The following is a 13,855-nucleotide window of genomic DNA, read 5'->3' as shown; positions in this document are numbered from 1 at the left end:
GCGGCCCCATCAGCAGTACGCCGCTGCTTACATAGATGACGTGGTTATACACAGTGAGGACTGGCCGAGTCATCTGAGTAAGGTAGCAGTAGTACTGCAATGGGCTCAGTGGTACTGCAATGGGAGGCTGAGCTCACTGCTAACCCAAAGAAATGTGCCAGTGGGAAGAGTGAGTCGGAATATTTTGGGTATCGAGTAGAGAGTGGCCAGATCAGGCTAAGGTGAAAGCATTGGCTGACTGGCCGGTCCCTATGACCAAAATCCAGGTGCACTCTTTTTTGGGAATAGCGGGCTATTATCATCCCGAGCTTCGCCACGCTCGCTACTCCCTTGACAGACCTCACCCAGAAGGCTGCCCCAAATACGGTCCAGTGGACGGAGCCGTGCCAGAGAGCCTTTCTCGCTCTGAAGTGAAGGCTGTGTAGCAAGCCAGTGCTATCTAGTCCTGATTTCAGTAGGAGGTTCACCTGTAAACGGATGAGTCAGAGACAGGTCTCGGGGCAGTGTTGTCTCAGGAGTTATGGGGAAGTGAGCACTCGGTCCTGTATATCAGCAGGGAGATCCTTCCCCGCGAGAAAAACTATAGTACCATCAAGGAGGAGTGTCTCGCAGTAAAATGGGCGGTGGAGTCACTCCAGTACTACCTCCTGGGGTGACACCCTGGTTACGGATCATGCTCCCTTAGCATGGCTTCACCGGATGAAGGAAAACAATGCCAGGATCATGTGGTGGTACCTGGCCCTGCAGCCCTATGCCTTCAGGGTAGTCCACCGAGCAGGGAAACTGCATCAAAAGGCAGATTTTTTCTCTCGGGAAGGCATGGGGTGTAGGATTTTCAAATGGACCGGTGGTGCCATTCTGAGGGGGAGGATATATAACAGGGGAGGCCTGTGCTGACTCTTCTGGTGCATTCATAGTGCTGCAGGAAGAGGGGAGCAGCCTAACAATATCCACCTGTCGGTTATGGCAGTGACACAGAGAGGTGGGAGAGAGGGTGTGTGGCTTTCCCTCTCTCCGAGTGACTGGCAGGCATTGGGGGATTGCTGGCCCTATAAAGATTATGCTCTGTGTTCCCTCGGGCTGCCCCCTCTAAGATGAAACAAGCCAGCTGGTGTAAGCTGGGCTGCCGGACCGAGCACCAAGTACACCTGTCTCTCTCCTGTGTCAGTGAATTACCCGCCACCCTTCCACACCTTCTATGTGACTTTTTTCATCCATAATAATTGGATAAAAGCTGTCGCAAATAATTTTGTTAGCTGCAGCTATAGACTAGCAGTGTTCTGAAATAGGGGAATCAGCGACCTGACGTCACATCCTGTGCACCATGTGAGAGCCCCAATGCACAGACCCTCAACATTTTTTTAATATTTTTACTGTATATCGGAAATTGGCCCAGCAGGGGGTTTAAATTGTGTCAGAATTTTTCAGCCACATCCTTTCTTGTTAAAATGATTCTATATTCACTACCACTACAGGTACCCTTCAAGGTCAACAGGTTTTAATTAAATCAGAAAAAAAAACTAGAACCGAGAAATAATGCTTTCCCCATCACTTGCATTCTACACATTACATGGATGGAAATAAGACTCCTTTTACATAGCAGTTTCCTCCAATACAGGTTTTAATACAAGCTTGATTAGCCTCAGTGTTTATAGGTAACAAGCTCTTGTGTGTTATGAAACCAGGAAGGGATCAAACTGCTATGCAATGGGAGTCCACCCATGTATTGTATAGTAATCATTTATATCTTATTACAATCTAATCTATTAAAAGCATTTATATTTAAGCTGCAATTCTTACCTTTGTTTGACCTGCTTGATATGAAAATCAATTTTCTATAATGAGGGGAATCAAATTGATTCATGACATTAAAAGCACATTTTGAGTGGTCTGGATTCATGGTACATGGAAGCTATCTGATGAATTACTGCACTCTCCTTAGAAGAGTTGTTTCTTAGTAAAGAAAATTGATTGATTATCAAACAGATAAACATGGAAACCAAGAGCACTATTAGAAGCCCCCTGGTTTGGAAGGTTTTTCAGGCTCCCTACCTTGGCCTTTGTGATTGACCTCTCGGGCAGCAATGACTTTGTTGAAGACAGAGGTCAGGGGCTCGTTCTCGCCGATGACTCGCGATGGGATCAACGGCGACATGATGAGCTGCCGCTGGCGGATATAGGTCTCCATGGCGATCCTGTGCAGGGGGTAATGAGAATACAAAATTAGAGCGCTCAAGATGATGAAAAAGCATTAACTCTGTCCATAGTATGTACAAATGTAACAGATTTGTACAGACAACAGTGTTTATTCTCAGATTCCGATAGTCAATAAGTAGTGCTAAAGAATGCCCTTGCCATACACTGGGTCAATTTAAAAAGGTGTGACGTATGGACGGTTCTCTAGATAACAATGCATGTAAAATAAATATGCAAGGACAGGTAAGTAAGATGATACAAATCAAACATCTAGAAGAGCAAAAGCAGCTTCACTTTTAATGGAATTACCATAGGGTACATTTACATAGGACAATGTACATTGCCATAGGGTACATTTACATAGGACAATGTACATTGCCATAGGGTACATTTACATAGGACAATGTACATTACCATAGAGTACATTTACATAGGACAATGTACATTACCATAGGGTACATTTACATAGGCCAATGCACAAACAAGAGGAGGCCACTCTGCCCATCTAAGCTCGTCCGGTTCCTAACAGCTGATTGATCTCAGAACTTTGTCAAGTTGGGTCTTAAAGGAACCAAGTGTTTCTGCCTCAACAACATGATCAGGCAACCCATTGCATCCCCTCACCACTGTCTGTGTGAAGTGTCTCCTTCCTTCTGTCCAAAGTCTGTCTCCAATTAATTTCCAACTGTGTCTGCAGAAATCCAACATTTCCTCATTTTAATCAGACTACCTTGTTGTATATTTGCAGAAATTAACTGGTCCATTGCCACATTCTTATGTTTTCCATGTGTATTAAATCCTATGTTGGCCCACATGTGTATTTTGCTCATCTTTCTACTTTGCATCCTGTTTTGTCGAAACCACCTTTAAATAATTAAGTTTGTTGTTTTGCATTAGGAGATACCATTATAAATGACGCTACTGTTTAGAGGTGGCACTTACAATAGAAACTGATTCAAGATAAATTAGCAAAACTGCATGTGGGCCTACAAAGGATTAGATACACATGGAAGATATAAGAATGTAGCGTTCATTTCTGAAAATATACCCCATGGTAGTGCAATTAAAAGGAGAAAATGTTGGGCTATTATCATAACCATGGTTCCCTGAAATAGAAACGTAACCATTACTGAATGGGAGTTTACCTGTAAATGGAACATGGTTTAGGGCTACCAATCACATGGTTTCGACGCGCGCCGTGACGCAGGCACTCGCCCAGTACCGAGTACGATAAGGGACTGCACTCCCTGACGGTGAGTAATACATTTTCATTATGTAAACAGGGAAGTTTGTATCGGACGATAGCGGGACCTGGAAGGTTTCTTTTTCCAAGTACCAAGGAAAAAAGAAAAGTCACAGTTGGTGTCAATACTATTATTGAGACGTAAGGGACAATTCATGACTTTACATTGGGTAATGGCTTACCCACTCACGTGGTTTCGGCAGCGTTTAGACCGAATGGGTGAGTGCACCAAAGCCGTCGCAAGGCAATATTGCAGAATGACCAGACTGCTACAAGACTAAGCCGAGGCTGCCTTGTGCGTTTCCACTCGGAACCCCAGGAACATAAGAACATAAGAAAGTTTACAAACGAGAGGAGGCCATTCGGCCCATCTTGCTCGTTTGGTTGTTAGTAGCTTATTGATCCCAAAATCATCAAGCAGCTTCTTGAAGGATCCCAGAGTGTCAGCTTCAACAACATTACTGGGGAGTTGATTCCAGACCCTCACAATTCTCTGTGTAAAAAAGTGCCTCCTATTTTCTATTCTGAATGCCCCTTTGTCTAATCTCCATTGGTGACCCCTGGTCCTTGTTTCTTTTTTCAGGCTGAAAAAGGCCCTTGGGTCGACACTGTCAATACCTTTTAGAATTTTGAATGCTTGAATTAGGTCGCCACGCAGTCTTCTTTGTTCAAGACTGAACAGATTCAATTCTTTTAGCCTGAACAATTAGCTAGGGCTAAAAATTGAGGGAAAACTCACCTCTATGTTATGTTGTAAGGGTTGACCCTGAAGCTGCAGTCAACACTTGTTCCAAAGCCAGGGTTTTGTGGATCCATGACAGTCAGTCGATATAATCTTATAAAGGTGGGGAGTAGCCCAAATTGGCTTGCTCACAGAAAGCCCTGACTGTGTCTACTATACATTTTGATAGCCTCTTCCACACAGGACTTGCCCATGGGACAGCCCCATAACAGACAAAAAAATGTTCGGACTGCCTCCAACTCTGTGTCGTGTCTAAATAAGCTAGTGCCACAGAGACGGCCGAAGTGGGCGGCGTCAGAACCAGGAAAGGTAATGAAATACACAAAACACAGGACGGATGAAATGAAGTGATGAAGACGCCTGTTGGCGCCGGTTTAATACAAAATAAAAGGTTTACACAAACACGAAAAACACAGGACACGGCACTCTACGCCAAAATAAATAGACAAACGAAAACAGACTACTACTAATAATTCCTCCGTCTCCAATCCCGTTCTCCGCTCACCGAACACCCAACCGCGAGTATGTGACAACGTGCATCTATATATACTATTGTGCTGGGATTCAATTACCAATTAATTATTCACTTGAATCCCAGCACGTGAATTAATAAAGTGCAATTCCCCGTGCTCACATATTATTACATTTTACTTGCACGTGAAGTGCTGTGCAATCCTCGTGCCTAAATACACATATACATTTTAAACACTCGTGTTACACAGACCCGTTTATATCCCGTGTACCAATGTCTATACACCAACATTTAAACACACCACACGCAACACATAACAGATAATATACACAGGGGCGGGCACTTTGTTACATATACCCCCTCCTGTGCAAAGCACACATGGCCTCAATGGCCACCTCCCCCCTTAAAAGCCCAAAAGTCCCGCCCAAAGTCCTTGGCCAGGACCAGAGGCTTCCAGGGGCCCACAGGTCGTAATGCTGTCAGCAGGGTAGCATTCTCCTGCCAGGGTAGTCCTAGCAGCGGAAAGGCTGCTTGGGGTGTGGTCTCCTGACCTTCCCCCTCCTTCGGCGCCGGCAGCTCCCCTTGGTGGGGCTTCAACCACCGTTCTTCCTGCAGGGAAGAAACTGCAGAGGGAGCAGGTCTCCGGACCTCCCCCACGATCTCCGGCAGCGAAACTGCTGCTGGGGTTGGCGGTCTCCAGACCTCCTCCCCCTCCTCCGGCAGCGAAACTGCTGCTGGGGTTGGCGGTCTCCAGACCTCCTCCCCCTCCTCCTCTGGCAGCGAAACTGCTGCTGGGGTTGGCGGTCTCCAGACCTCCTCCCCCTCCTCCGGCAGCGAAACTGCTGCTGGGGTTGGCGGTCTCCAGACCTCCTCCCCCTCCTCCGGCAGCGAAACTGCTGCTGGGGTTGGCGGTCTCCAGACCTCCTCCCCCTCCTCCTCTGGCAGCGAAACTGCTGCTGGGGTTGGCGGTCTCCAGACCTCCTCCCCCTCCTCCGGCAGCGAAACTGCTGCTGGGGTTGGCGGTCTCCAGACCTCCTCCCCCTCCTCCGGCAGCGAAACTGCTGCTGGGGTTGGCGGTCTCCAGACCTCCTCCCCCTCCTCCTCTGGCAGCGAAACTGCTGCTGGGGTTGGCGGTCTCCAGACCTCCTCCCCCTCCTCCGGCAGCGAAACTGCTGCTGGGGTTGGCGGTCTCCAGACCTCCTCCCCCTCCTCCGGCAGCGAAACTGCTGCTGGGGTTGGCGGTCTCCAGACCTCCTCCCCCTTCTTCGTGGCCGGCAGCTCCCCTTCGTGGGGTTCCGGCCACAGTACTTCCGGCTGTGATGCGGAGCGGCGGGCAACCCCAGGCGATGCAGAGCGGCGGGCAACCCCAGGCGATGCAGAGCGGCGGGCAACCCCAGGCGATGCAGAGCGGCGGGCAACCCCAGGCGATGCAGAGCGGCGGGCAACCCCAGGCGATGCAGAGCGGCGGGCAACCCCAGGCGATGCAGAGCGGCGGGCAACCCCAGGCGATGCAGAGCGGCGGGCAACCCCAGGCGATGCAGAGCGGCGGGCAACCCCAGGCGATGCAGAGCGGCGGGCAACCCCAGGCGATGCAGAGGCTGGCATCCTTGGGCGAAGCGAGGCTGGCATCCTTGGGCGAAGCGAGGCTGGCATCCTTGGGCGAAGCGAGGCTGGCATCCTTGGGCGAAGCGAGGCTGGCATCCTTGGGCGAAGCGAGGCTGGCATCCTTGGGCGAAGCGAGGCTGGCAGTCAGGACAAGCTGGGGTGCGGGTGTTGGCCCTCTTTTCGGCCACTGCAGCCGGGAGGTTCTTCCCCGTGCTTCCCTCAGCAGCCTATGCAAGGGCTGCTGAGGACCGCCAGCATCTAGTCCTGGCCCTTGTGGTGCAGGGAGAGGCAGCTCCTGCTCCTCTCCCCCTGATGGAGGTGGAGGCAGAGGAAGCTCCAGCTCCTCTCCTCGTGATGGTGGGGGAAGTGATACCAGCAGGCATTCACCCTCTGCTGGTGGGGGAAGTGATACCAGCAGGCATTCACCCTCTGCTGGTGGGGGAAGTGATACCAGCAGGCATTCACCCTCTGCTGGTGGGGAGGGACCCAGCAGGCATTCACCCTCTGCTGGTGGGGGAAGTGATACCAGCAGGCATTCACCCTCTGCTGGTGGAGGAAGTGATACCAGCAGGCATTCACCCTCTGCTGGTGGGGGAAGTGATACCAGCAGGCATTCACCCTCTGCTGGTGGGGGAAGTGATACCAGCAGGCATTCACCCTCTGCTGGTGGACAGGGACCCAGCAGGCATTCACCCTCTGCTGGTGGACAGGGACCCAGCAGGCATTCACCCTCTGCTGGTGGCGGAGGCAGAGGCAGCTCCTGCTGCTCTCCCCCTGCCGGTGGAGGTGGCGGAGGCAGAGGCAGCTCCTGCTGCTCTCCCCCTGCCGGTGGAGGTGGCGGAGGCAGAGGCAGCTCCTGCTGCTCTCCCCCTGCCGGTGGAGGTGGCGGAGGCAGAGGCAGCTCCTGCTGCTCTGCCCCTGCCGGTGGAGGTGGCGGAGGCAGAGGCAGCTCCTGCTGCTCTGCTCCTGCCGGTGGAGGTGGCGGAGGCAGAGGCAGCTGCTCTCCCCTGGGGGCGGCCACCTCCAAACGGGATGCAGATGCAGCTCCCTGCTCCTGCCTGTGGAGGTGGCGGAGGCAGAGGCAGCTCCTGCTGCTCTGCTCCTGCCGGTGGAGGTGGCGGAGGCAGAGGCAGCTCCTGCTGCTCTGCTCCTGCCCATGGAGGTGGGAGCGGCGTGTAGTCTCCTGGTGGTGGAGGTGGGAGCGGTGTGTAGTCTCCCCTTGATACAGGGGACTGGTGCGGCTCTCCCTCACTTGCAGGGGACTGGTGCGGCTCTTCCTCCCTTGCAGGAGACTGGTGCTGCTGTGGAGACAGTGGTGGGACCTCTGCCTTCCTCTTCCCCTTTCCCCTTCTCTGCCACCTCCTCACCTTCCTCTCCTGCGGCAGTTCCTCCTCTCCTTCTTGGTAGGGGCAGCGCACCACCGGGTGCCCAAACTCCCCACAGGCAAGGCACCAGCCCTGGTCCTCCAGACCACCGAGGAACTCCTCCAGGTCCTGGCAGCCATCTCTCCAGTCCCAGCCTTCCATGTTTTTTTTTTTTTTTGTTGTTGCTGTGGTTTTTTTTTTTTTTTTTGTTTGTTTTTTTTTGTTAAATTTTTTTTTTTTTTTGACAAAACACCTCTCCTGGTCTGACGCTTGGAGGCGCTGTTATCCCACGCAGGACACCACGTGTCACAGAGACGGCCGAAGTGGGCGGCGTCAGAACCAGGAAGGTAATGAAATGCACAAAACACAGGACGGATGAAATGAAATGATGAAGACGCCTGTTGGCGCCGGTTTAATACAAAATAAAAAGTTTAAACAAACACGAAAAACACAGGACACGGCACTCTACGCCAAAATAAATAGACAAACGAAAACAGACTACTACTACTAATTTCCTCCGTCTCCAATCCCGTTCTCCACTCACCGAACACCCAACCCCAGTATGTGACAACGTGCATCTATATATACTATTGTGCTGGGATTCAATTACCAATTAATTATTCACTTGAATCCCAGCACGTGAATTAATAAAGTGCAATTCCCCGTGCTCACATATTATTACTTTGTACTTGCACGTGAAGTGCTGTGCAATCCTCGTGCCTAAATACAAATATACATTTTAAACACTCGTGTTACACAGACCCGTTTATATCCCGTGTACCAATGACTATACACCAACATTTAACACACCACACGCAACATATAACAGATAATATACACAGGGGCGGGCACTTTGTTACATGCCCGCGTGTCCCGTTGACACTAGCTGTCAATTATGGAGCTGTCGCTCCCTGTCAGACTGGAAAGGAGGTGGATAGAAAGCTTCCAATCCCACAGACTGGTTGATGTGGAATGCCGAGATTTAGACAAAAAAGCAGAATTGGTACGAAGCATAACCTTTGTACTGGCTTCTGAAAAAATTCTGCAGGATTTTGCAATTGAAAATGCTTGCATTTGACTCACTTGCTAGTGGAGGTGATTGCAAGCAAGAAAGCTGCTTTAAGTGACAAAAATTTCAGCTCAGCTGAAAGTAAGGGCTGAAATGGAGGCTTCATGAGTGGCCTCCAGCGAGGAACAATATCCTTCAGAGACGGCCAAAGGCACCGAGATCCTTTCAAAAATTGTCCCTCCAGGAAGTACAGCACAGTACTCTCTGCCTCAGTATTGTACGCTTGCGGTGACTTGCACCGGGCCGGTAGATTACTTGTGCGATAACCTCGCCCTGCGCTACCACAAACAGGGGTATGCAAACTGAGGGAAGCCTGCTGTTAACCTAAACAGCCTTCATAAGCACAGCACTGTAACCGTGTTATTTTTTATTTATTTATTTTAAATCAAATACACACACAAGAGAAACTCTCACAGTAAACAGCTATCACAATATTATAATTCAAATAATAATAAACCTGTACACAAAGTTTTATTTTTAATTAGTCAGTGCAGAGCTGCTGAGCCCAGCAGTTGTGCTTGTTTTCTGGTGGAAGACAGAAAAACACACAAGAGAAAATATCATCTCACAAAAACAGTAATAAAACAACTACAGTTATAGAAAATAATAACATCGTTTCCAGAAACAAAATGTTTTTGTATTTTTATTTTAAACTCTAGCTGGAATTATCAGCCTGTAGGAGAGCCCAAAGTCAGCCAACTTACAGTACCGTGAAAAAGTATTTGCCCCCTGTCTGATTTTCTGCATTTTTGCATATTTTTGACACTGAATGTTATCAGATCTTCAAACAAAATCTAATATTAGATAAAAGGGACCCTGAGTGAAAAAATAACACAACATTTTGATATTTGTTTAATTTATTTATTAAAGAAAGTTATGCAACACCCAATGCCCCCATGTGTGAAAAAGTAATCCCCCCCCCCCCCCCCCCACCCCCCCCCCCCCACCCCCCCCCCCCCCCCCCCACACCCACCCTCAATAACTGGTTACGCCACCTTTAGCAGCAATAACTGCAACCAAACGCTTCCTGTAGTTATTGATCAGTCTCTCACAGCGCCATGAAGGAATTCAACTCGGTGACATTTGTGAGTTTTCAAGCATAAACTGTTTGTTTCAGGTCCTACCACAACATCTCAGTGGGGTTTCGGTCTAGACTTTGACTAGGCCATTCCAAAACTTTAAATTTGTTGTTCTTCAACCATTCTGATGTAGACTTGCTTGTGTTTCGGATCATTGTCTTCCTGCATGAACCAGCTATGCTTCAGCTTCAGCCCACAGACAAATGGCCTGACATTCTCCTGTAGAATTCTCTGTTACAGAGCAGAATTCATGGTTCCTTCAATGATGGCAAGTCATCCAGGTCCTGATGCAGCAAAGCATCCCCAAATCATGACCCTACCACCATGCTTGACTGTTGGTATGAGGTTCTTACTGTGGAATGCAGTGTTTGCTTTTCGCCAGACATAACGAGGCCCATGTTGGCCAAAAAGTTCCACTTTTGACTCATCTGTCCATAGAACATTGTTCCAGAACTCTCGACGATCATCCATGTGCTTTTTGGCAAACTTGAGACAAGCATTCATGTTCTTCTTAGGTGAGCAGTGGTTTCCACCTTGCTACTCTGCCATGAAACCCATTTTTGCCCAGTGTCTTTCTGATGGTGGAGTCATGAACACTTACCTTAGCCGAGTTAAGAGAGGCCTGCAGATCCCTGGATGTTGTTCTAGGGTTCTTTGTGACTTCCTGGACGATTTTACGCCTTGCTCTTGGGAGAGATTTTGGCAGGACGGCTACTCCTAGGAAGATTCACTACTGTCCCAAACTTTCTCCATTTGGACAATATGGCTCTGACTGTGGTTTGGTCGAGCCCCAGACTCCAGTTACCTTATCTGTTATCTGCTCTCCCATCAGGATCTTGAAAGGAAAATGACGACTAATACCTGTGAGTGCAGTCCTCTTACGCTCTCGGGGACGAGCATGACTGCGTCACGGGCTCTTGCACGCAGCTTTGGTACACTAATCAGGTTCGGGATCTTTACAGGTAAACTCCCATTCAGTAATGGTTACATTTCATATTTGATAGGGAACTATAGTAGTTCATTTTTGTCTGTCACTTGTAGGAAAATTTCCCATAATAGACACTTATCCTTTGACGTGTATGCATGGACGGACAGGAACTTTTTATCCCTGTTTTATCCCCGTATATGCATCACCTGAAGGGGGATAGCAGGTGGAACCATTTTACAGCCTTTTAAGTAGTAACTGCATTGTCATAATCTCATAACAATTACATGAGTAAATACAAGCACAGACACTCACTGCTGGAATGGGATGAAGTGCTGCTTCTCCTCATCGTCAACCTTCCCGTGGGCAATATCTGTGATATCCATCACTGCAGAGAACAGGCACATATTCAATATCTGTGATATCATCACTGCAGAGAACAGGCACACATTCAATATCTGTGATATCCATCACTGCAGAGAACAGGCACACATTCAATATCTGTGATATCATCACTGCAGAGAACAGGCACACATTCAATATCTGTGATATCATCACTGCAGAGAACAGGCACACATTCAATATCTGTGATATCATCACTGCAGAGAACAGGCACACATTCAATATCTGTGATATCATCACTGCAGAGAACAGGCACACATTCAATATCTGTGATATCATCACTGCAGAGAACAGGCACACATTCAATATCTGTGATATCATCACTGCAGAGAACAGGCACACATTCAATATCTGTGATATCCATCACTGCAGAGAACAGGCACACATTCAATATCTGTGATATCATCACTGCAGAGAACAGGCACACATTCAATATTATAATAATGTTTGAAGCAGAAACAACAATAGAGAATACTAGGATATTGAGGGGAGAATACAGAGTTTGAAAAGATATGAACACTTAAAACGTGGTCTGGTCGAGACACTGAAGTGGTTCCCCAGCATTTTACAATGTTAAACCCCAGACAGAACATTTGGAAACGTTTGGATTAACTCCTATTTTTTTTTTTTTTTTTTTTTTTTTTTTTTAATGAAAAAATTCATCTTAATGCTACAAATGCATGTACATAAAACCTGTGTTTAGAGAAATTGGATTATATTACTTAGCTGTCTGGTTCTAATTTTGTAACATTAACAGGCTTTACCTCTTTAAAAAATGTAGTTAATTAAAGACTGGCGAATACACGGCCCAACATTTATTCTACAAAAAGCTGGATTGCTAAACTGTGTTAGTGGTTTTGTGGTCTGTAATGATGTGAGGTTTTAGGCGACATAATATTTATTAACTTATAACCCTACTTATAATACATTTATTTAAAACAACTGAACAAAACTAAGATTAAAAAAACACCTTATCAAAAAATAAACAACAAAAAAAACCCATTTCCACAAGATATCAATATTAAACCGGCATGCACATACACCCCTCTGGGGAAGAACATATTTCTTGGAGGGGACAGTCTGGCTTCTACATCCTTTGTAAGCCAAAATCAGGTCACAGTAAATTAACCAGGAATGTTTTTCCATTTTCCACTTCAGGTTATTGTCCAAAATGTAATAAAAAACAGCCAGATATCAGGCTTCAGCAGAGCAGAACCCCAGGAACTTGTTATCCATTTAAATGAGCTTTCCTTGCTTGTCGTTTCTCATTAGCTCCAGCACAAAGCTACACATGTTCCAGTGCTGACTAGAAGGTGCTCACAACGACACTGCTAATCTTTCCAACAATCTCTGCAGACTCTTTCAAGATCATACAATTTTCAAAATGTGAGGGACCTTATTCGAAAGAAAGAAAACAAAACACTGCTGCTAAACTAACCTCCTGAGCTGTTTATATTGGGCTCCTAAATGCACCTTGTTTTTTCTTGCCAGCAACATATGCAGTTTACATGGCTGACACAGTGGTTAAGACTCTTGATATCTGGTACTACAACTACAGTACGTTAAATACATTTCTGTTTAAAGTCATGCATTTAGTCTGTCTTGCCCTTTCTGGGTCATTTCACCTGGACAGTGAAACTGTCCTCACCCCGTCACTGGCTTCTTTCCTAACATACAACCAGTTGCTTCCCCTACTGACTGACATGCTTTCAACCAGAAGACACTGCTGAGGTGAAATGGCCCAGGATGTGCTAACAGATAACCCCAGAATAAGGCAGAGAAGTTGATTTCTGTTAACCTAAAGTTGTCCCAGATATCATGTTTTAATATGTAAATATGTGTGCTATACCATGCTTTTTTCAAAGCTGCACATTTGAGACATATGTGGCTAATGGAAGTGCAAAATACCTCAGATTCATGGAATTATTTTGTTACCTGCAATTATCTATTTATTTTAAAACAACAGAGATATCATTTCACAACCTCTACCCATCTGGTGGAGAGGGATACAGAATTCAGAAAATTGGATGAATCAGAACAAAGGGCCAACATGCAACACGACACGATGCTGTATGATTAATTGTGTCTCTTGTTACAAGAAAAGTAACTTCTGGAATATTTAGTCTTCCTTTGTGTGGGAATCTAGCCCAGAAGAGAGCTGGGTGGCTGTAAATATTTTCATTCCAATGCAGAAAAACTTTGAGACTTAAGCCTCATTTTAAGGGTGTCCTGGAAAAACTTGATATCCCACAATTTATTGAATCACGTTAGTTATAAACACCAAAATATGAAAATGATGTATTTACTGAAGTACTAAATGCTATTTCAAGTTATCTGAGATTAGAGAAAAAATCCCAGGTCCAATACATCACAGGTATTGTTACAACCTATAAACATGTGATAATGTGTGGCCTCCTCATGAAGCTGGGACCTCACCTGCCACCCCAAAGGGTCTCCTCAGGCCAGCCGTGTGCTTCTTGCCCTCTTTGAGCTCCATGCACCCCACGCGGATGATCTGACACACCAGGAACACTCGGGGGTGAATCAGGTCACTGCTACTCAAGTCCTGGCAAGAGGGGAAGAGACGGGAGAGTCAGGAGATAACAAAACACAGTAACAGAAACCACTACCAGCGCAGCCTTTCAACCCTTTACACAGGGAGAGGATCTCAGGGACGTCATAATGACTGCATTGGCCAACGTGACCATCGACAGAGAGGGGCGTTAAGTAACTAAGCATCTCGAAGCGAGAATTTCTC

At 47.1% G+C, this 13,855-nt stretch overlaps 1 protein-coding gene across 3 annotated transcripts in view; it reads right to left on the bottom strand.

Moving 5' to 3' along the window:
* The window catches only part of dock5 (dedicator of cytokinesis 5), a 144,510-nt gene that overhangs the window by 79,596 nt on the left and 51,059 nt on the right, over positions 1–13,855 (bottom strand). For all 3 annotated transcript variants that reach the window (XM_041233352.1, XM_041233350.1, XM_041233351.1), the window contains 3 exons: positions 13,534–13,663; positions 11,011–11,083; positions 2,053–2,195 (listed from right to left, as the gene is read on the bottom strand). In XM_041233352.1, the coding sequence (XP_041089286.1) occupies positions 2,053–2,195; positions 11,011–11,083; positions 13,534–13,663 (346 nt within the window). The remainder of the gene's footprint in view (positions 1–2,052; positions 2,196–11,010; positions 11,084–13,533; positions 13,664–13,855) is intronic.

The sequence above is a fragment of the Polyodon spathula genome, chromosome 31, assembly GCF_017654505.1.
Source record: "Polyodon spathula isolate WHYD16114869_AA chromosome 31, ASM1765450v1, whole genome shotgun sequence".
NCBI lineage: Eukaryota > Metazoa > Chordata > Actinopteri > Acipenseriformes > Polyodontidae > Polyodon > Polyodon spathula.
Note: the sequence above shows the minus strand (reverse complement) of the source record. Positions and strands in the feature narration are given on the sequence as shown.